We start from the raw sequence: 23,540 nt of genomic DNA on the forward strand, positions 1-23,540 counted from the left end.
AGCGAATGCCTAGTGGTTGCCTGAAACAACCTAGCTTCCCCGTACCCCGCCCCGCATGCGCGAGCTGAAAGTAAAGCCCTTGTTCTTCTGAATCACACTGCTTACGTACTAATGAATGACTGCGATGAAATACGAGGTGACGTTCGAGTATGTGTACAGTCTAAACTTTGGTATTTATAGTTTCCACATGACCGATCCGATACTTTTTATTTGTGCGATCCCTGAATATGGAAAAAATACATATATCTGGAGACTGCAGCTAGTCTACGTACTAGGGACAGACGTTGGAGTTTTTGGCTGTAGTAAGATACTTACACTATTTAATAAAATATAATATACAATACCTACTAAATATCTTACTTCTATTGTCAACTATTCCTGGCATGTTGTAGACAAATACACGTTTATTTTTTTTGAAATGTGATAATTTTGTTGCGTTACGTCACGTTTAACGTACACGTAATAAACAAATTAAGTGTATCGAAAGATAGAGCTAGAACGAGACTTTAATTATTGGAGGTATAGTATGTAGAGCAAAATGTAGAGTGTAGAACATTGAGTTAATATGTACTGTAGAAGTACTACGCTGCTACGCTGTGTTCTCCGGGTTTGAACTTCGTGTAAGTATATTCTGTAGGTACATACATTCGATACAGAAATCTAAATAGGTTTGCGCTCAATAAATATAATGTGTCTGAACTTGCAGTCAAATAGTTACGCTGACTTTAATTTCCTAAAATAAGAAATTAATTTCGAATACAATTTTCAGAAAAGCTTTCCGAGCATGAGGATTTTATACTTTACAATTTTGCATTATTAAATCCTAGTCTGCATTGTATATTAAAACTTTCTCTAAAAATGAAATCATTGCAATGGTTAAGATACTTGTACTTATATTGACTCATGAAACCAACAGCGTGAAATAGGTCACGTTCGCTTCACAGTAGACAGTAGACACCAATATAGCACACACATAATTACTTTCAATTTCCAGGAGGTATAAGTATCAATCGTTGAAGTGTCTGCATATTAGAAATCTGGAATTACTGGGGAATATTTTTATGGAACTTGGTAGAGCAAGCAAAGGGGTAGATGGGCCACCTGATGATTGTGGACTGTGGTTAACTCTAGTGACACTGTCGGTGTTATCAGTGCTTGATTGGCCTTATAACGACTAATACAATATTATACTCTCTTATTTCGGAAGACCCCAATCATACCCCAATGTACTAATGGTTAGGGAGCCAGGTGCAAATTGGGTTCATTATTTCCTCTCCAGAGATAATTCGTCAGAAGCATCAGAGTATAGTATTATAAAGCCTCGTGAACGTCAGCTGGCGCTCGGTTGGGGGGGTGAGCGGTTGTAGCCTCCCACGCACGTAGGAAAAAAAATACATTCATTCATTCATTTCCTCTCAGCTAAAAATTTGTCAAATTGTAGCTAACCCAATATCTCAACGAAAAAAAATAATCAGCTGGTTACAACATGGTGTATTATACGTCAGCTGGTGTCTCGAACATGATAGTTAAATTTAAAGAAAAATTTATTTTCCGTGATTTCCTCTCAAACAAAAATTTACCTGATGATAGCTTATATGTAACTGTGGATAAATATATAGGTCAGCTGGCTGTATCTTGGTGGAAAAACCGTCAGCTGATACGGGAGGCTACAACCGCTCTTCCCCCCAACCGAGCTCCAGCTGACGTTCACGAGGCTTCATAATACTATACTTTGATGCATTTTACTAATTACCGCTTGAGAGGAACTTGGTCATAAAATCTGTTCCTGGCTCCCGGACCATAATATTGAGAAATTACATATTATTTGTATACGTAGTATATTATTATTAGTCTGTGATATTATGTTATAGGATTAACCTAATCTAGATATTTTGGCCTAATCTAGTTCAGTAGGTATATACATAAATCTTAATGTATATCTACGTATAAAAATTAACTCAAATTATTCAAACTGTATTTTATTTTGCCAAAAATCATAGTGCGTTGTCGAAGGAAAATAATAATATTATAATTATAATCATACTCTACGACGTGTTCTCTACATGTCGATTGTTGTTAAAAGTGTCATCTAGTGGCACTTACTTAAGTTTTGATAACAAACAGATCGCAAGTTTCCATACATTGCCGCTATTGGCTACTAGATGGCTCTGCACGAAATTAATATATTATTAATAGCAATAAATAATTTCCTCTTATTATAGGATTTTCATCGTGCAATAAAGGTACATAATGTAATTCTTATTTATAAAAAAACTAGCAAATTGATACTTGAGTAAGTAGGTCAAAGAGTTCCTCTGTGACTTGTTTGAGAAACCCAATCCACTCAACTTTTCAAGTTACCACTCAAGCAGTCAGCAGACATAACAATTAACAGCGCATATATTATAGCGGATAATATGAAGGGAATAGTGTCGTGGTTTCATCTATAGCCGATTTCAATGAATATTACGTATATTTCATTCATATAATTTCAAATCAGCATGCCATCAGCCTGCATAGCATAGTTAACTCATGACTGACAGATGTTAAGATTACACATCTGCATAATATATTATTCTACAGATTCTCCACCATTTTTAAATTAAATACTCAATACTGAAACCAAATAAGTATTTGTGGTTTTCCATCAAAGGTTTCACAATTAGTATCTATTTTCGGCTAGAATATCGATTACCTACAAGGTTGTTGCTCTGTCACTTATTACTATCATTGCAATATTAATTATTTATAAAAAAATAAGTGAATCATACTCTCCAACATGTCAAGGATATCACAAAGGATATCTATTCATTGGTCATGTTCTTGGTCATGTTCTATAATACTTGCTCTGTGGTCATGTTAGATAAATATAAATGGAGGGGGAAATCCTCATTCGTGTCATCAATATTTTGTACTTATTTGTTTTATCTGTACAATGTCGAATCATATTATTGAAAAGAAAAATATTTCAGAACATTATATGACATGATGTTTGGATAGTTAGGTATTACATTTATTATTTAATCAGCCACCAAGTTTCTGCATAAACTCAAATTCCAATGATTGAAAAGATTCAAGATATACATAATTGTACTGTGACATCACAACTACTTCAAAGTCTATTAAGTATAATAAGATTAGTTCTATATATAGCAGAGAATAGATGCATTATATAAATATAATAAGGTCTCGGTTAAATGTATAATAGCATTGTTAAACAGTATGAAGAAATATTTTATTAAATAAGATATATTACTTAAGCTAAAAATATAAGAAAATACTTATGAGTTTTTAAATTTTATTGATATAAAATTAAAAGCAAACATTATTACAGCATAAGTCATATAATATCATATCTGCTATAAATAACTAAGTCATATTTATATGTTTTTTTTTTCTGTTTATAATAAACATTTTTCTCCTAATAAAGCAGCCATGAAATTACAGTTTTAATCACAATTTTATATTTTTGCTTTCAACCAAATTATGTTTCCATAACCTTTTGTAAATTGTCTTAACTAAGGCCGTTGCTGTGTTGGTGCTTAATAGCTAATCTACAACACTCAAATCTTTAATGCAAGCTGTACACAAACACCACTTGCAATATTATATTTAATATACCCTTAATAAAAGTTTAATTTATCATTTATGAAAATCACCCTACAGTGCCCATTTTAATATGAATTATAAAAATGCTGAGTCATATTACCATTACTTCTTGATTAACTACTTAAATCTAATTTTAAAAATCCAAATATATACAGAAATATTTAATGTTTAAGATAAACATGACTGTATTTAATTTGCATTTATTTTTAAAATGAGTAGGTGCCTTTTGGCAGATCTTACACGAGTATCCAATGCTGTTTAAAAATATATTTATTTAAAACCAATTTGTAAGGCTCTTTATAGGCAAATATGATGTTCAATATATCACATTTTTAAGAATATAATACCCATTAAATTCTTTATAAATATACCAGGAATGACAATAACAATAACTTACTGGGTTTTAAATACATAGCATATACTGTTTTTCAGTATAACAATCAAATACATTATAAATGTTATAAACTAATAACAAGATAAAAATTAGTATATCTATAAAATGTACCAAGGTTCATGAAATTCTATTAATAAGAAAGAAAAATGTGAACATGCTAAACACATCATTTGGAAGTGCAAGATTATGCATAATATATAAGTGCAATAAAAAAGGAACAGCCAAATTGATAATGTTTCATTCACACCTGTACATTTTTACATGATGTTACAAAAATTGAAGTAATAACTGCTTATGATTATAATATTCTAATGTATCAGTTTTATATAAAATAGTGGGACACTTATGTATTGCTATTATTGGAAGTTTGATGATAGCCTAACAAGCACAGTTATCTCCATCTCTGTTGCGACCATTGTCATTTGCATTTAATTTGATCTGATCTGGAAACTCATTGTAGAGTTCAGCTTCGGTCTCTTGGGCTAGAGCATTGCGTGCTATGGTTTGGAATGCTAGCTCTACGTTCACAGCTTCTTTGGCACTGGTTTCAAAATATGGGATATCATTTTTGCTTTGACACCATTGCTGGGCTCGTTTAGCTGAAACGGCACGATTATCCAAATCCACTTTATTACCTAGGATCACAAAGGGGAAGTTCTCTGGGTCACGAGGCGACGCCTGTATCAGAAATTCATCTCGCCAACTCTCCAAGGACTTGAACGTGTTCGGGGCCGTTACGTCAAACACTAATACGCAACAATCCGCCCCACGGTAGAACGCCACCCCCAATGACTGGAAACGCTCTTGACCAGCAGTGTCCCAAATTTGCATTGTGACAATCCTATCGTCAACGATTACCTCCTTCGTGAGAAAATCTGCGCCTATTGTAGCCTTGTACTGATTGGAAAATTTCTTGTTGACAAACTGATTCATTAGCGAAGTTTTCCCGACTCCACTGTCACCCAAAATGATTACCTTCAAAAGGACCTTTTTTCGTGAGGACATTTTGCACAAAGAAATTTATTAACAATTAAAAAACAAAATTATTTATCGCTCTTTGTCTGAATGATCCAAACTGTGAAGGTATTTTTGACATTATACGGATTACGGAATAGATAAATGCGTCATCTGCACGGTGCACAGTATACAAATATTGCCACATAAAATTGCTGTCTGTCCAATACTAAAATAATTATAAATCACTAATATTTTATCATGCATGCTATGAAAGAAAATAGAAAAATCTGAATTAACGCATTTTTAAACATTACTGTAGAAATTATGTAGTATTGAAATGAACTAGATATTTTTCTTCGTTTTTTAACTCTGACACTTTAAATAGTATGTGATATTACCTGCTCTGTGGTATGTGAAACATCTGTGATCTGTTTCCATTTCTAATTTCTATTTATTATCTGCGAAATGCACTGATTTCCGTAGATTTCCGTGTTTCTTGAAATCCTATATTGTTTCATTTTATTTAGTTTTTTAAAAGTGATATTCATATTTCCTCCGAAGAAAAGCGATGTTAATTGGTTCAAATATGTTTTAGAATTTGAAAGTAAAACATCAATTAGTTACAAAAAAAGGATAGGAAAGAGGTGAGGTCAACCCGAATAATTGTGAATCGTGTTAAATCGTCCGTTAGCAGAATTATTACTCAGACTTTTTTTGCTAATGTTCCAGGATGGAGAATAATTTAAGTCGGAGTGGTAGCCGCTCGAGCTCAGTATGTGAACTCGAAAAGGACCTCAGTGATATGGAAATTATGAAAACTAGGACGAACCGAAGGAATGTAATTCTTCGAACACCACTAGCACGAAAAGCGAAAAGAATAAGATTTTTTCGAAATGGTGACAAATTTTATTCCGGAGTTATAATTCCAGTCTTGCCAGAAAGATACAGGTATAATTGGTATTACAATAAAACTTTCAATCAATATTTATTATAAACTTTCACTTTTCATCAATGGATTTGCCTTCACCAAATTGCAAACAACTGTGAAACATGCTCATTAACTTTGCGTTATTATTTATTATAGATTTTATGACCTAAAATAAATGATTATAATTCCAATTTATTACAGATCATTTGATAGTTTAACTGCAGATTTGACTAGAGTTTTAGTTGACAATGTGACACTGCCTAGTGGAGTCCGAACAATATATTCACTTGAAGGTAGAAAAGTAAGTTTTAAAAACTATAACACCTATTATATCTAATGTTTTCTTTATCTTTTACAAATTGTTAATTTTTATTAATACATTTTAGATAGGAAAACTAGATGATTTAGAAGATGGGCAATCATATGTTTGTAGTGGGTTTGGTGAACCATTCAAGCGATTGGACTATGAAGCTAGTGCTGTGACTCCACAATCTTTTAGATTAAGTGGACCAGAGTCTCTGAGTGATAGTGCAAGTCCATCTCCAGCCAGGGCAAACAACAGATTGTCCCGATATTTACAGGTTAATAGCTTTTATCATTTTTTAGTACAAGTTTTATAAAATTGAGTACTTTTAAAATGAGGTCATTGACCCAGCTAAGTTATCAGCAGGATTACTATTTGAATGAGATAATGTGTTACTCATTTGAATATGAGAAATATTTTAATAAAAAAACAGTACAGTTTTTTGGAAAAGAATTAGTGTATAGCATAGATCTAATAAGAAAATTTTTAATATGTTAATCCAACAGCTTTATAGGTTATATTTTACCTCATACAAAGAGTAATTAAATGTTTACTCCGTTCAAAAGTTTTGTAATATTGTCGCAAATAATTGTCTTTAGTAAAATTTACTGTTAACCCTACTTATTCTAACTATAACTATTTAGAAAAAAAGTAGTAAGTATTACACCTGTCAACATACTCAAGATATACATTAATTTTAGACAAACGGTAGCAGTACAACTGGCAATGGATCACCTAGAGTAAGCCCAGCAGGTGATAATGTAGTCCGGCCACGCATAGTTACAATTATTAGGAATGGGGTCAAACCCCGCAAGGTAACTTGACTTTGAACAAATTTATGAAGTGAAATTTCTATAGGCACGTAGAGAGTAAAATTTTGCGTCATGGCAATACCGTCAAATCATGGAGTAAGGCGACGATTTTGGTAACTTTGAATCTTGCCAAAGAAGTTTCACTTCTGACACGTATACTCTGCACACACGCTCTTGTTTGAAATTCATATATTAAATGTAACTTTATAACCTATTTTTGTAAAATAATTTGTAGGTATGCAGATTGCTATTGAATAAACGCAATAGTCCAACTCTGGAACATGCCTTAGCTGCAATCACTGAGTGCATTAAACTTGACACGGGCTGTGTACGCAAAGTATTTACACAGTCTGGCTCCCCTGTCACTGCGTTAAATCAGTTCTTTGAAGAGGAAGATGTATTCTTTGCTTATGGAAATGAAAGGTAAAATTTTAGTACTTATTATTATAATCAAACTACTTTTAATTCCGCTGTAAGAACACTTCATGTAGGATGTCACATCACATGTTCAATTTTTGATGCAAAGACATCTTGGTTTCTTTTTACGAGTTAGAGCAAGTAAAACGGGAACCAAACGATGATACCAAATGAATTAATTATTTTTAACAGGGTTAACCAAGAAGATTTTGAATTGGAGTTTGAGGAAAGCAAAGCTGTCCTACAGTGTAGAAAAACACCCATCACAAGAAATTCAAGGTAAATTATTTCAAATTATGTTATAAAAAAGGTTTCTGGTTACATTTTTTTTAATTATTTCAAAATTGCCGCACATTGGCTATCAGTTGTATGCACTATACAGCTATAAATTTATTTCTCATGTTATATAGATCGGGACCTAAACCTCGAATGCCAGTTAAAGCTGGTGGGGCAGCTCGTAAAGAGAACGAAGCGAGCGGTGCGGCGGGAGACAACGAACAGTCGCCGCTGGCTAATCTCTTACCACAGCCGCTGCGTCTCAAGTACAATGTGGGCAAAATTATAGGTTAGTTTTATCGTTCTGGCGATCTTTTTTTCATAATGAGTGCTTTTCATTAAATTGTGTGATTTTAAAGTATATTTATGAAAGGTGGAGAAAGTTGAAAAATGGACAGAAATGATTTAATCAATTAATGTTGTTGATGATTACTCAAAATACTGTATTTGAATTTGTTTGCTAAGAAATAAGAATATTTATAGTAACTAAACAACTTAATCAAGTAATCAAGTAAGAGCTATTACGCACTGTCGACCAGTCGCCGGCGACTGTGACTTACTATAGTTTAAATAGGGGCTTGCGCACTTAGTCGTCAGTCGTCCAGGAGTAAGTCCAGTCGACGGTCAGTCGCCGGCGACTGGTCGACAGTGCGTAATAGCTCTAATATTTAAAAAAAATCTCATTTTTTGTGTGTGGATTATAATGTATATTTTGTTATATTGCACAGGTGACGGCAACTTCGCAGTTGTTAGAATATGTACAGACAAAACCTCAGGCAAAGACTATGCTCTGAAAGTAATTGATAAAGCCAAGTGTAAAGGAAAAGAACACTACGTAGAAGCAGAGGTAAAGTTATTATTATCTATTAACTAAGTTAATTTGTTTTTGAAGTGAAACTTCTAAAGGCGCGTTGAGAGTAAAATTTGAAGGTCGCGACATGGCAATACCGTCACGTCATGGAGTAAGGCGACGATTTTGATATCTTTGTATCTTTTCAAAGAAGTTTCACATCTGACACGTGTCCTTGGCACACACGATCTTTTTAATACTAAATGGTTAATAAATTGTTCTATTTACATTACATAGGTAAGAGTAATGAGAAAGCTCTGTCATCCACGCATTGTGTCACTCATTGAAGAGCAGGACAGTCCTGAATGGCTATTCCTTGTAATGGAATTAGTCAGCGGTATGTATTATTAATTTATTATGTATACTTAATATTGTAATCGTTTCATGATTCATTTTTTTATTCAAACCTTAACAATATCAACCATTCACAATAAAAATATAATACTTACTTAAATTAATATGTATCTGATTAAAGACGGGTACAATTTCAATTTATTTAAATGTGTACTAATAAATAACTTAGTGACCAGATTTTAATACAGAAATTTTAAATGTAAATACACTTTTTTGTATTAAAATGTACATATTTTATAATTCAATCGTGTAGTAAATACCTACCTATAAGAATAAAAATTCTCATGTAATAGCAATGGTAATGAAATAGTTATTTGCAAAATAATATTTATTTAATATGAATATTTCCTAATAATATAACATATTAACATAGCACATGATTTATATTTTTAGGAGGAGACTTATTCGATAGTATCGCGGCCGCTTCTAAATTTTCCGAACCGCAGGCGCGTTTGCTAATTGGTCACTTAACATCCGCTATCGCATATCTACACTCGCTTTCCATTGTGCATCGAGACATCAAACCCGAAAACCTTCTGGTAAGACGTTCATTTTCACGGTCTTATCATTTAATAACACTAATAAATATCTGTATTATATGGTGTAAATATATATGGAAATCATCAAAATTAATGAAGTGTTTAAATGTTAATTAACATATTAAGTATGATATTCTTTCCTAATTTTCAAACTTCATTGTCAAAATTTTATCAATAAATTATAATTATTTTGCTATCTTTATTGAAGTGAAAACTTCTTTAGCGGCGTTGGGTATAAAATCTTAAACTCGCGTCAGGACACGTGGCCTGATCGAAAAGCGTAAGCGTAAGACGGGCGTTTTTTATGTATGTGTAAATGCAATCTGTTCATAGAACATTCAGCACAAGACGGGCGTTAATAATCAAGTTTTCACTTCTGCCGGCACTCCTAGAGTGCAACCCGTCTTTTTTCTTATATGATATGTTTTTTGTGTAAAGGTGGAAGTAGGATCAGATGGCAGTATACGTGGGCTGAAGCTGGCTGACTTCGGCCTGGCCGTCGAAGTGTGGAGACCATTACACGCGGTCTGCGGTACTCCTACTTATGTCGCACCTGAGATCTTACTCGAGACTGGATATGGTCTTAAAGTGAGTTATCTAGGTTTAACTTTGTTGATTAATTTTATTTTATAGAGATTTAGTTAGCAAGAGCTACACATGATTATTAGTGATTAGATTTTCCACACTTTACCACTTTTATTGTTAGTCCCAATTATTATAAGTTGAATAATTGCATAATAATGAGACATCAAAATGTGCCTTATTCATCACTTATAATGATCTTTTTGCTTATTTACCTTGTACCATGGTTGCCTGGAAGAGATCACTATTAAGTGATAAGGCTGCCAAAATAGTTGTACTCTATTCTATCTGTAAGTAGTTCTAAGGTTTCCTATTTGAACAACTATTAAAGAGTTAAATAAATAAATAAATAATTCTTTTGTCATATAATTTATATATGCACATCACACAAATTAATCATATTCCTCATGTTCATAGTATGAATTAACAAAAGTGTTAGTCTTTTGTTTGCACCCTAATAAATATTCCATTACGCAAGCTTTATAAAGCGAATATCCATCAGATCGATGTATGGGCGGCGGGCGTGATCCTGTACATCCTCCTCTGCGGGTTCCCGCCGTTCTCGTCTCCGGACGGCGACCAGGAGAAGCTGTTCGACGCGATCCTGTCGGCGCGGCTCGAGTTCCCGGCGCCGCACTGGGAGCGCGTGTCGGCGGGCGCTATAGACCTCGTCGCGAACATGCTGCGGCCCCAGCCCGAGCTGCGCTTCGCCGCTGAGGACGTGCTCGACCATGCGTGGATGTCGGTAAGAACTTGGGATAAATCGCTCTGTTACCACATGAAAGAGTATAGGTGTAGTTCGATTCAAACTTCGGAAGTTGAGTGCAGGTGCAACTGCGGATGCGCACAGGTCTCTTAACGTCCCGTCTCTAAGGCCGGGTGCAGAGCTTCACCGGCCATCAGTGCGTACGTCAGTTGCGCTTGTCATATGTATGGAAATTTGTCATAGCTAGACGGTTTTATGAATTCGCGTATGCACGCGTATTTCCATACATATGACAAGCGCGACTGACGTACGCACTGATGGTCGGTGAAGCTCTGCAACCGGCCTTATACTTAAAATTGTTTTCTTGCGCATCGGATCGTACGATGTTCCGAGCCGCTATTAAGTTTGAATTGTACGTAGTGATTTTATTAGTAGAAATTTATTTTCTACACCGTAAATTTAGTAGTATATTTTGTAATCTAAAGTCATATTCATAATGAATTATTTTCCATATAAATTTCAATATTCGTTGCAGGATGACTATGATGAAATGTGTGACTTCCGCTCTTGGTACGACGAGGATTCCTCATAGCTACAGGACGTCCACGCTAATGTGAATGCGGCTATGTGACGGCTTAAATCAAATACACGCGATTTTTGCTAAGGTTTAGTGCCGCGCTCTTATTTCTGCATGCCTTGTCATATATTATAAACACCAATAATACCAAAGTTATTCCGTAATATACTGAAAAATGGACAACGATGCTGCTTGCATGTGTTCAATTTTTAATAAAAGCGTTTTGATCAATTTTTAATGCGGCAGCGTCGTTATGGTCAATTCGATTTTTATATTCAGTGTTTCTCCAATTGATACAATTGTTAAGTGATCATCAAATGAACTTCTTTTTTTATTTATTTTCTTAATGTAATATCTTTCCATAGTTAGTATTTATGTGGCTGTAAAACCAGTTTCTTTAGTATTATTTAGCTTTATATTTATGAATCAGATGATAGCTACTGCATTTAAGTGATCTTTTATTGAATATTCATATTAGATTTGTTTCTATGTTTGTTTTTGAAATTTAGAGTCGTAGAAAGGTTTTTTTTATTATAAATTGACATTAATTTAAGCCTGAAGACTGTTGATATGCGCGGAATTATTGTAAAATCATTCACCTGCATTAAGACAAAGCTGATTCTAGTTGCTTTCTGTCATTGTCTTCACTGGTGCATCTTTATTTTGCAAAAATTCTCATCTTAAAATAGGTTAAAAAAATGTAATTTATATTTTATGTTACTGTAATAAATAGTAATATATGTTCTTATTATGAATAAACACCTCTTAAATTTATTTATTGCACATGCTTATTAGTTGGAAGTATTGTACAATTATTGCTAGGCAAACAGGTACAATTAATATTTGTGTTGAGAAAAATGTCACATTCCTCATAGCTTTCCATAGTATTATAAAATCTGCATCTTTTTGAATGCTCAAAGATTTCGAAAGTGCAATAGGGATTGTACTTGTGCCAAATGATATCATCTTCAAAATTATGGATCATCTCGATTTTTCTCATTTTTATATTGGTTTAATAATTTATAAAATACCCATGAGATGACCTTCCTAAATATGTGCATTTTTAATGACATTCCCATTAATCTAACCTTAATGGTTAGATTGTAAAAATGTGTGGACAATAAAAATTCTTAATGGCGATAGACATCCCTCAATATTTTTAGACCTTCATTTGCAATAATATATATTTAATGTGATATACAACATAAAGCATATATAAATGTACTGTATGATTACTTTCATTGTCATATTGTCACTCATTGAAATTTATTTGCTTATTAATAAATTATTTATTAAAATACCTAGTCATTTCATTTTATCCAAAAAATGTATTAATTACCAGACTACAAGTTTCATGATCTGTTTGATAAAAAATATAGAAGTACTAGCAGTCCGCCCCGGCTTCGCCCGTGGTACATGTTTAAGTTTTCTCTCCATAAGAACCATCCTCATACTTCAAGGAATATATTAAAAAAAGATTTATCGAAATCGGTTCAGCCGTTCTCGAGTTATGCGCTTACCAACACATTTTGCGATTCATTTTTATATATAAGAAGATTAATTGCAAGTAATGAAATAAAAAAAAAAATAAAATTTTGTACACATATATTCAATACAACAATAAGAATATATCACTTAAGTATGTACCCTGTTAGAAGAAATCCACTTGCCCCATTCATTGTAACTTCTGGATGAGTTCTTTCTGATAAAACCTGAAATAAAAGAAATATTAAATTTACAAATATTAAAAAATTGATAAAATACATATTATTATGGTTAACACAATATTATTGTAAAAAATCAAACCTGATAATTTCTCATCCAATTACAGGTAAGCTTTAGCGCTGCAACATTACTTTGTGATTTAAGGAACATATACAAATTTTGTAATGGTTCTACAACATTATAATAAATAACAAATGGTCTACCAGGTTTTACAAACTTCGACAATTCTAAAAATATATTCTGAGGATCTTCTTTACATGCTATAACCAGTGAGTCCATTTTATTTGATAAAACTTTTGAAGCTTCTATATTATCAAAGTGCCACTTGGGTTTTTTCGGCTCTGGTAAATTATTGTCATCATTTCCACTTGTTTCAGCTTGTGTACTTTCATTTTCAGAAGTTTTTGGAATTTTTGCATTATGCTGCACAATCTCTTCTGCTTTTCTTTTCAGATTTGTTGTATTTTCAGAAACACCATCTACAACTTTTTCCGTGTTGGTATCACATCCTTGATAATATTGTCTTAGAGCAGAGTAAACATTCACAGAAATACATTTATTGTAGTGATTTGAATCGAAATTCATTGCCAACAATGCTTGCTTTTGAGACATATTTCCAGGGTGCATATGAATCAGATTGCCAGTGCATGTTTCTCCCATTGCACTTAATAAAGCAGCTGCTACAAGACCGTTTGATCCTGAATCATAAAGCAAGTGATTTCCTTCACAATTAATATTGGCCATTGTTATAATTTGTGATAGAGTATCAATACGAATGCCCTGCACCTTTGTTGGTTCTAGTTTATACAAAATTTCAGAAATCACTCTTAAATTTGGCTTTAATACTTGAACATACTCAAAATATTTCTTTTCTTTCTTTTTTAAGTATTTATCTTGCGAGAATTCGGTTTTATTGTGAAAGGTGTTGGAATTAGTTATCAAAGTTTCGACAATATCTGACGCTTTAGATGAATCGCTTTTCAGGTCATAAATCTCATCTGCTGTTAACTTTTGTGAACGTCCATCGTCGTAGATATTTCTATTATCCATACCGGAAGATTTAATTCCAATTTCATCTTTAAGACTAAGGGTTTCTTTAACTAATTCTAACTCATATTCTCGGCTTCTTTTTGAACCCTTTGGTATCATTTTAAAAAATGAAAAATACTTGCATCCTTCTATACCACTTAAATTAACAGAATCTTTTCCTATATTTAAGCATGAGTTTGTTTTATTAAACTTGTGAAGTTTTTTGTAGTTTTGTTTTTGAATAACAATATATTCACCAACATTAATACTATTATTCGTCATATTTTAACTTATTTACCAGATAATTAATTGTATAATAATAAATAATAAAAAAATAATGTTTCTACTTGTATACTTAGGTCACTTATCACTTACAGTCATAAATAAAATATTAAATAAAATTTAAAATATTTTGATTTCAAATAGCAATGTTATATATTGTGTCAAAAACAGACGAACCACTGATTGCTTATTTTGAGGTTAAGTTTACAGATAATCAATTTTAGGTTATAGTGTACATGAAGACTTTTCGTTTTATAAATACATATTAATAAATTACTTTTCTTTCTACGTTTTTTAAAATTATTAAAAATGCATTGGATATTCATAAAATCTGCATCATAGTTGATCACTATATATTCGCATAATGTATGCCAAAAAAGTATAATAGAATTTATTCAAACGACTAGAGTCCAGGGGTTCCCAATCATTTTCAGCTCGCGGCGCAGTTTCATGTTAAGTTTTTTGTCACGGCGCGCCCTACCACCCAACCTAGCTATTTGAAAAGGAAACTGTCGATATAGGCACCTACAATATATGAATAGAAATTAGATTAGGCAGAGAAGAACAAAAATTAAAAAAATAACTCGATTCCTTTATTGTAAAAGAATTTATATAGAAGTAAATTTAAAATCTTGTATGTCATTTTACGACGCTATGTTTCTTACCGACTGCGCTCAAAAAATGTACTCGCGAATATAAGCAGATCGACTCACGGCGCCCTTCTCCACTTTCTACGGCGCACCAGGTTGCGGCGGCGTACAGTTTGGGAACCCCTGGACTAGACAATATTCTGCGTTTGACGTTGACAGTTCCGAAATCCGAGACCCGAGTTCTGACTTCTGAGTTCTGACAAGTGACAGCTGTCTGAAATAGTGGACTCAGGACACAGGACTGCGGTCTGCGAATTGCGAATTGCGATATTTCTTTTTGCTGAGTGATAGAAAGTTCTTTTGCAGTTATTATTTTAGGGTTCTTTCATAATTGATTGATTTTAAACAGTTTTAATTTTTTTATTAACCTTAATTTAATAAAGTAGACGCTTTAATCAATTTAATTTAGGTTACTTAATGAACTTTGTGTTTTGGATAAATAAATTCTATATCAAGTATTTCAATAACTACATCGTAAAGTGATCCTGATCAAAGATCATTATGGCCGCTTTAAAAAATGCTCAAAGCATCAAGACCTTAAATTTTTTGTTAAGGAGAAATATACCACAAATAAGTTGTAGAAGAAACTTAAATCTTCAAGAATATCACAGCAAAGACTTGTTAAAAAAACATCAAGTGTCAATACAAAATTTCCGCTTATTAGACTCCAATTTGGATCCTAAATCTTTGTCGGATTTTAAAGCGAATGAATATGTTGTAAAAGCACAAATATTAGCTGGTGGTCGTGGAAAAGGACACTTTGATAATGGATTCAAAGGTGGTGTTCATTTGACTAAAGATCCCAATGAAATCATGGGCCTAGCCAAGAACATGATTGGTCACAAACTAATAACTAAACAAACTCCTAAAGATGGTATACTTGTGGACAAAGTTATGGTAGCTGAAAGTGTCAATATTAAGAGAGAGACTTATTTAAGTATTATCATGGAAAGAAGTTACAATGGGGCTGCTTTGGTAGCATCACCTGCTGGAGGAATGGATATTGAAGCTGTTGCTGAAAAGACTCCACATTTATTAAAAACAGTACCAATTGATATTCATGAAGGAGTAACTGACAAAATGGCTAATGAAATTGCAGTATTCTTAGAATTTAAAGGTTCAATGGCAAAGAAATGTGCAGAGGAAATTAAAAAACTATGGGAGCTCTTTTTGAGTGTAATAACCCTTTGTTATTTTCAATTTTAAATGTGTGCTGCTGCTTTAAATATGTTAAATAACAAGAAATTTAAAATTTTCAGGTAGATGCAACACAATTAGAAATTAATCCCCTTGTTGAAACAGATGACGGCCGTGTAGTTGCAGTTGATGCAAAAATCAATTTTGATGACAATGCTCAATTTAGGCAGAAAGAGATTTTTGCTCTGGATGATGTATCAGGTGTAGATCCAAGAGAAGTGAGTATGAAAGAAGAATTAATTGAATATTAAGGCAGAAATTTTGGTATCTTTTGGTTGTATGAATTTATTATGATTACTGAAAAAAAAAACACAATTTAACCAAAGTCCTGTTACATAATGTCTAAAAAATTTAAAATATTTTCTTCTTATGTAACTTTTCATTTAGTTATCACTGTCTATACTGTTATCATTTATATGTAATATGATATCTATAAATAAATATAAGTGATAACAATGAATCCAAGGGTATCAATAATTTGTAAACATTATTATTGCTTTATACATAATGAAAATATAATGTCCATTATATGTGATTTACCTTTGGGCTTTGATGTGTCTCAGATTCTTCATTGTATAATATGCTGATTAAGTATAAGTTATTACTTATGCAAACATTTACATAAATGGATGTTGATATTGTTGTTTATCACATTAAATATTATACTCCCTAATTATTTTAACACTAATAATTATTTTTTAGTAATAATAGACCGGGAGATACTGACACAAAATTTCGAGTCATTTGTAACAAGGATGGCGGTTCTACAGGGGTCTTAGTAAGCAATGACAAAAAGAAAAATGATGGTGTGAACGCTGGTACCGGTGGCTTAGTCGCGTGGGCGTTTGTCGAACTCGTCGGAAAAATAGCGAAAGTCAAACGATTTGTAACACAAAAATTTTAGAATTTACCGATAGCCCATAAAAAAGTAGTAGGCGGTAGTGTCATGCCATACTTTTCCGGTGTGACTTACAGCCCGCCATACCGATGCGAATGTGTTGATTTAAATAAAACAATCATTCAACCATTTGTACCAGGCTAACTTTTGCACAGGTAACTATCGTCGTGCAGCCATTTACGAAAATCGCCATGCCATACTTTTCGGACGATTCCAAATGGTCGCCATACCGCCGAAAATCTGCAAAAAATTTTTATTTCGCCAAACTTTTTGTACCAGTATTGCATTTGGATTTTTGGAGAGTATTTGATAAAATGTGACCATTATTATATTTGCCATACTTCTAGTAGGGGGAAAAAGTGCTGTCATACTTGAAAACTTAATTTATTATTAATTTATATAAGTGAAGATTTCCAACACATAGATCTTTGAAATTTTGTATTTATATTTGTTGATCCTCAAACTTACAGGAAAAATAAGTGCCATACTGTTACAAATCGTTTGACTTTCGCTATTTTCCGACGAGTTCGACTAACGCCCACGCGACTAAGCCGCCGGTACCAGCGTTCACGCCATCGTTTTTCTTTTTGTCATTGCGTACTAAGACCCCAGTAGAACCGCCATCCTGTTACAAATGACTCGAAATTTTGTGTCAGTATCTCCCGGTCTATAATGGTGAAATACTAAAAGCAAGATTTAATTAATTTAATTAATCAATTTGTATAAAAAAATATTTTATTTTCTTATACAGAGAGAAGCATCAGAATTGAACTTGACCTATATTGATATGGATGGCAGTATAGGTTGCATGGTTAATGGTGCTGGCTTGGCCATGGCTACAATGGACCTTATCATGTTAAGTGGAGGAAGGCCAGCTAACTTCTTAGACCTTGGAGGTGGTGTGGGCCAATCACAGGTGTCAGCTGCATTGAGAATATTGGAGTCAGATCCCAAAGTGAAGGCAATATTTGTCAATGTTTTTGCTGGTATGTAGCAATTACTACTTACACCTATGTACAAATCCTACTAATATATTATATTTTGTGAGGATGTGGGTGTGTTTGTTACACTCTCACGCAAATACTACTGAACCAATTGCAATGAAATTTAGCACACATATAGAGGGTAACCTGGATTAACACATAGGATAGGTTTTATCCCGGAAATCCCATGGGAATGGGAACTATGCGGGCTTTCCTTTGAAAACGCGGGCGAAGCCGCGGGCGGAAATCTAGTATATTAATAATTATGAATTTCTTACATTTTTATCATAATCTTGTTACAGGTATTGTAAATTGTGCAACTGTGGCAAATGGAATTGTTGCAGCATGCAAGGAGAATCCACCAAAGCACCCTCTTGTTATCAGACTTGAAGGCACTAACTCAGTTCAAGCCAAAACAATTCTTGAACAGTCTGGTCTCAAGTTTCATATTATTAATGACGCAGATGAAGCTGCCAAAGCTGCTGTTAAATTAGCTGAAGGACAGAATTAAGAAACACATGACAATAATGTATCGTAGTAACAAAATAAATGATTATCATTTTAATTAGTTTATATTCTATAAGCACAAAGTTAACTATCATTGTATAAATTCCGAATTTTTATTTGACCGAATTATTTTATGTATAAGTTGTTATATATTCAAACACTTATAAACGAGACTGAGGATATTGTTTTTATTGTTATTTCACATGTTATTAGTTCAATAAAATATGTTTCAAAAACACAATCTATTTTCTGTTATCCAATTTAACTATTCAAAACTGTAAAGGGAAAGAAAATAATTCAGTTAAGTTTGTTTCATAGTAATTGTGTTATTACATAGTATGTACCTAACTACTAAGTATTATATGTGGTTTACTTCTACAATGAAAAAAAAGGATAACTTTAAACATTTATTTTTAAATAAATTTCGACAGTTTAACCTAAATAACTTTCTATTTTTTAATAATACTAAGCACGGAATAGATTAAGTCTTCGTCCCTGGGGCGACGTATCGCTTTTGCCGAGGGTCATATTGGCTTGGATTTCTTCGAACGCCGGTAAATGACTCAATTTTCCCCTGGCGGCGACAGCGGGCCGCTTGCTGAGCATACGACGAGCTACTCGCACTATGTCGTCGGCTGTAATTTTTTCTGTAATGCGAAAATTGTCTGTTTTAGAAGTTTTCGTGTAGTATGTACATGCACTTTATTTTGTATCATAGTTTTAGTTCAATATGTATCGTAAAAATACATATTGAACTAAAACTATACTACTACCTATATTATAGTTGTTAGAGTAAGAATTTAGTTAAATAAGATACAATAATCTTTTAAAATGATATAACATACCTATTTCATTGATGAAATAAGACGGCGGTTTCCTCTTTCCTGTAGCGAGAACTTGTCGGCCGACGTCCTCGAATACGACGGGCCTAGCTTCGAGATTCATTAATAACATTGACTGAAGTTGAGTTTTGGCTCTCTGTAAGAAAATGAATATTATGTATTCTTAATGCACACAATTATAAAGAAATAATAGAAAGCACATATATTCTATAATAATATCCATTTCATGCAAAATCGTAATAAAAGGTAGGATATCCAATAGTATAAGAATTCAAGCACTGGTTTTAAAATTGAATAATACAATTTAAAAAAATGCTACTTGAGAACTTCTGTCGTTTTTAAAAACATAGGTTAAAAAAAACTTGTCTGCACATTATATACAAATTCTTACTCTTAGTTCAGTTTCGCCAACTTTTCCCGCCATGTTCGCCAGTTCCCGCGCAATTACAAGTGTGGTATCATAGATACGGTTAGGCGGGGACGCTGAGTGGACGCAGAACAAGCCTGTGTCACCATAGGCGTGATTGTATGCGGTCGCATTGAACATCCAGTGATATCTGAAACATTTTTAAGTCAATTTTTATTTTATGGCAATTTTGCACATGCTGATATTGTACCTGCTTATTTGACACTTTCGATGTAAGTAACTTTTTTTTAACTGACAGTTAAGTTAGTCAATCATTTATCATTGTTTTCCTTTCAGATTTTTCTAAATGCAGAAGTTTCTAAAGTGGAGGATATTGAAGAAGTTTAAACATTTACCTATTTAGTACATTTGTATACAGTCTTGTGTACATGCCCTTTCCTGGGCCGCCAGCTGAAAATGAACCTCCTCCGCCCATCATCATATTCAGTACACAAGTAGCTACAAAGTCATGATCGCTATGTGAACAACCTATAAAAAAACATAAGGGTTTCAACTGAGATTCTTTATGAGAAACATTTTGTGATGAAGAAGTACAAAATATTTTTTCAGGTGACTAAAATAGTACATACTTTCTATCCCTATAACAACATGGGAAAGTTCCGGTAAGTCTGAGCCAGGGTATAGAGGAATTTCACACTCTTCCTAAAACAATAATGTAAAAATTAAATAATTGATAAAAAAAAAAAACACGAATTTTAATACACAGTGAAAAAATGTCATCAATCTTCTTCTTCTTCTTCTTCTTCTTCTTATATATAAAAATGAATCGCAAAATGTGTTGGTAAGCGCATAACTCGAAAACGGCTGAACCGATTTCGATAATTCTTTTTTTAATATATTCCTTGAAGTACGAGGATGGTTTTTATGTAGAGAAAACGTAAATATGTACCACGGGCGAAGCCGGGGCGGACCGCTAGTATACAATAAAAATTCATATAATTTACCTGTTCCATTCCTCCAGTATATTGTGCAATTGAGTGATCATTTTGAGGTTTAAATGAAGCATCATCTGAGGTATGCCAAGTTGGTTTTGCATCAACAAAATACTTTTGAACATATTCAACAAATGGTTCATGATCCACCTGAAATAATCCAATTATCTCAAATTAATATAAAAAAATATTGCAATATTGTTGTAGTATTTTAGAGAATATTAAAATAGATAAATAAAATAATATATTATTTTTTAGTTTAAGTAGGTGTCTATTTGCTAATAAAATTTTATATTATTATATTAAATTAAATTACAGTAGTGATTCTTACCCCAACAGCAGCAACAACCATCCTTTCAGGCGTGTAGTGATTCTTGAGGAAATTTAAAATAATTCCCCGATCAATTTTATTAACATTTTCCCTTGGACATATCTTTGGTAACCCAAGTGTATTTCCTTTATATGCAGCCTAAACATAAAGAGTTAATTGAAGAGATGCAATAGACAATTTAATATTTATATTTTTTATAAATAAATTGATTTATTTTTGTGTATATTTACAGAATGTATCATGTCCATTAAGATTGTTTCCTGTTCTGGTCTCATTGCAAGAGTTTCCAATTCAAAAGCAACAGCCTGTCTCGCAGCCTCTATTTCCTCTGTTGTAAGCTGTGGTCTTAAAGTCACTTCTGCCAACACCTTTCAGAAATAAAATGATAGAAAAATAACAAACCAAAGTATAAGAAGTGCAATAAAATAAGAATATAAAGTGTTATACCTGTGTAACAGCTTCCAAACCTCTGGAATCTGCACTTGTAGCATAAACAGTTGTATCACGAGAGCCTTGGCAGTCACATATACCTCCATGCCTCTCTAGTTCTCTGAGCATCACATCCCGAGTAGGAAACTTATGTGTAGCCTTTTAAACAAAAATATTTAAAATATATTGGGTGCTTAAGATCTAATTATTATTGTGGATTAGATTTAAGAATACTCACTCCGAAACTCAACTTTTCAAGAAAATGACAAATTCCATTTGGATATGCTACTTCATATCTTGGCCCAGAATCAATAACAACTGGAACATATACAATAACATAGAAAATGAAATTAAAAAAAAATTAAGGATAAAGAAATATAAATAAAAAAAGATAAATACCTCCAGCAGTGCAGAATTGACCGAATTTCTTTTCTGATGCAATTCTTAATCCATTACTAAGGGTTGTAACTTCGGTCAAAGTATCTTCAGATTTTGCTGTGGTATAAATTACTGGTGGGAGATTTGGCATAGGTTCAGACAATGGTGGAAGCGGCGTTACACTGCCTTTTGGTAAGGGTCTATCTCCTTGACTAAAGTTTCGTACACCAAAACGTAGGGAACTAGCTCTACAAATTGAAAAACATTTTGATTTCAGAATATTTGATTTTTTTTAAACAATTAAAATACATATTCGGGTTTGGGTTCGGGAGAAATCTCGTCATGTGCATCTACATACCCAGATTTCATAGAACACAACCTAGAAATTAATACTTTAATATCTGTTATGTGCGACATTTTCACTTGTAAATCGTCCGGTTTTAAAGTATATAAAGAAATCTGTAATAATCAGAGGCTAACTTTTAACGTAAATATGTAGTACTTTAATGTGTAGGTACTACATATAGTAATTTTTATTCAATTGTTGAAATAATTTTAATGAAAAGCAACAACTTCCAAAATTGACATTTGGTGATTTGACAAATGAGTAATGACATTATAAATTGACATTAGTATTATACAGAGTAATAAGATATTTTGTGCGTGTTTTGTGCTGACCCGCATATAAATGGCCATTCGAGAACTATCAACTATGTTTAAACAACGCACAGACAATTGCTTAAGCAAGAAACCCATTATGTTAAATCGCAAGCAAGAATGAGATATTCGTAAGCAAGTAGAGTAAGTACAATTTTGGTAAATAGCTCCTGGATATAGGGAGTACCCGGTTTTCTATTTCATTAAAACAAGCTGCTGACACAGCAACAAAAGTTGTCGAGCTATGGATGACGATGCATAATATTATTATGAAAGAAAACTACAAGAAAACCGTGACGTAGACTTTATTATCTGTTAGATTAATCTGTGATAATGACAGATTAGAAGTAAAAGAACTGATAGACGTGCGAGTAAGTACGCAAACTTGTGGCTCGACGACCTTTTTCGCTCGTGTATCACCCCAAGGTCGCGTACTTAAAAACCGTCGAGTAAGTTCGTTGACGATCCAACATATTTGAAATTTTGCTCGTAGCCCGCCTTTACTTGCACGTCTGTATAATAGGTGTTACTAAGGGCAAAAGTTCATCATAATATAACGGCTCAGGCATCCTTAAATAATTATGCTTCCTTCTCTTCACGTAACTCCTTCAATAAATTTACTTGGGATAAACGCTCTCTTTTTGTTTTTCACTCACTCTTGCCGATTTCGTCTTCTGCTTTTACTTTTATGAATTATTATAATATAATTCCTGAATAACACAAAATGACTGAACGGTTGGCTTGGTTGGTACTTGGTAAGGCCCTGCCTTCCAAGCTAGAGGTTTCGAGGGTTCGATTCCGACCCGAGGCAAATATTTGTGTGATGAAAATAGATTTTTGCTCCGTGTCTGGGTATTAATTATCTACATGAGTTTTCATTTATTTAAAATTATATATGTATGTTTAACAGTCATCTGGTTTCCATAACACAAGCGAAAGCTTAGTAGGGGATCAGATCGTGCCGTGTG

At 33.1% G+C, this 23,540-nt stretch overlaps 5 protein-coding genes across 5 annotated transcripts; 2 read left to right on the forward strand and 3 right to left on the reverse strand.

The window, feature by feature from the left end:
- Positions 1-3,281: 3,281 nt before the first annotated feature.
- On the reverse strand, positions 3,282-5,104 carry Rab7 (RAS oncogene family member Rab7). The gene has a single exon (XM_090119591.1). The coding sequence runs from the start codon at positions 5,006-5,008 to the stop codon at positions 4,382-4,384; it is 627 nt and encodes a 208-aa protein (XP_089975717.1). The 5' UTR covers positions 5,009-5,104; the 3' UTR covers positions 3,282-4,381.
- Positions 5,105-5,408: 304 nt separating this feature from the next.
- On the forward strand, positions 5,409-12,605 carry LOC149909555 (serine/threonine-protein kinase GA29083). The gene is made up of 14 exons (XM_090119593.1): positions 5,409-5,604; positions 5,690-5,908; positions 6,090-6,189; positions 6,275-6,469; positions 6,894-7,007; positions 7,240-7,427; positions 7,614-7,700; positions 7,832-7,986; positions 8,426-8,544; positions 8,785-8,884; positions 9,295-9,440; positions 9,879-10,028; positions 10,525-10,767; positions 11,264-12,605. Exons 2-14 carry the CDS (start codon positions 5,691-5,693, stop codon positions 11,318-11,320), a joined length of 1,872 nt encoding a protein of 623 aa, XP_089975719.1. The 5' UTR covers positions 5,409-5,604; position 5,690; the 3' UTR covers positions 11,321-12,605.
- A 290-nt stretch (positions 12,606-12,895) lies between these two features.
- Positions 12,896-14,488, reverse strand: Trmt6 (tRNA methyltransferase 6 non-catalytic subunit). The gene is made up of 2 exons (XM_090117751.1): positions 13,112-14,488; positions 12,896-13,017 (listed from the first exon to the last, which is right to left on the reverse strand). Exons 1-2 carry the CDS (start codon positions 14,339-14,341, stop codon positions 12,937-12,939), a joined length of 1,311 nt encoding a protein of 436 aa, XP_089973877.1. The 5' UTR covers positions 14,342-14,488; the 3' UTR covers positions 12,896-12,936.
- Positions 14,489-15,214: 726 nt separating this feature from the next.
- Positions 15,215-18,817, forward strand: ScsbetaG (Succinyl-coenzyme A synthetase beta subunit, GDP-forming). Its single transcript, XM_090119595.1, has 4 exons — positions 15,215-16,167; positions 16,251-16,406; positions 17,838-18,072; positions 18,372-18,817. The coding sequence occupies exons 1-4, from the start codon at positions 15,493-15,495 to the stop codon at positions 18,578-18,580; spliced, it is 1,275 nt and encodes a 424-aa protein (XP_089975721.1). The 5' UTR covers positions 15,215-15,492; the 3' UTR covers positions 18,581-18,817.
- Positions 18,818-18,970: 153 nt separating this feature from the next.
- LOC149909558 (mitochondrial-processing peptidase subunit alpha) lies at positions 18,971-22,485 on the reverse strand. Its single transcript, XM_090119594.1, has 12 exons — positions 22,274-22,485; positions 21,937-22,163; positions 21,776-21,855; positions 21,556-21,696; positions 21,339-21,476; positions 21,109-21,246; positions 20,790-20,927; positions 20,415-20,487; positions 20,181-20,313; positions 19,810-19,975; positions 19,422-19,554; positions 18,971-19,223 (listed from the first exon to the last, which is right to left on the reverse strand). Exons 1-12 carry the CDS (start codon positions 22,330-22,332, stop codon positions 19,042-19,044), a joined length of 1,608 nt encoding a protein of 535 aa, XP_089975720.1. The 5' UTR covers positions 22,333-22,485; the 3' UTR covers positions 18,971-19,041.
- Between the last annotated feature and the right edge of the window lie 1,055 nt (positions 22,486-23,540).

This window comes from Colias eurytheme, chromosome 3, assembly GCF_061535395.1.
Source record: "Colias eurytheme isolate Ceu_HAF_F1 chromosome 3, ilColEury1 Martin Lab GWU primary, whole genome shotgun sequence".
NCBI lineage: Eukaryota > Metazoa > Arthropoda > Insecta > Lepidoptera > Pieridae > Colias > Colias eurytheme.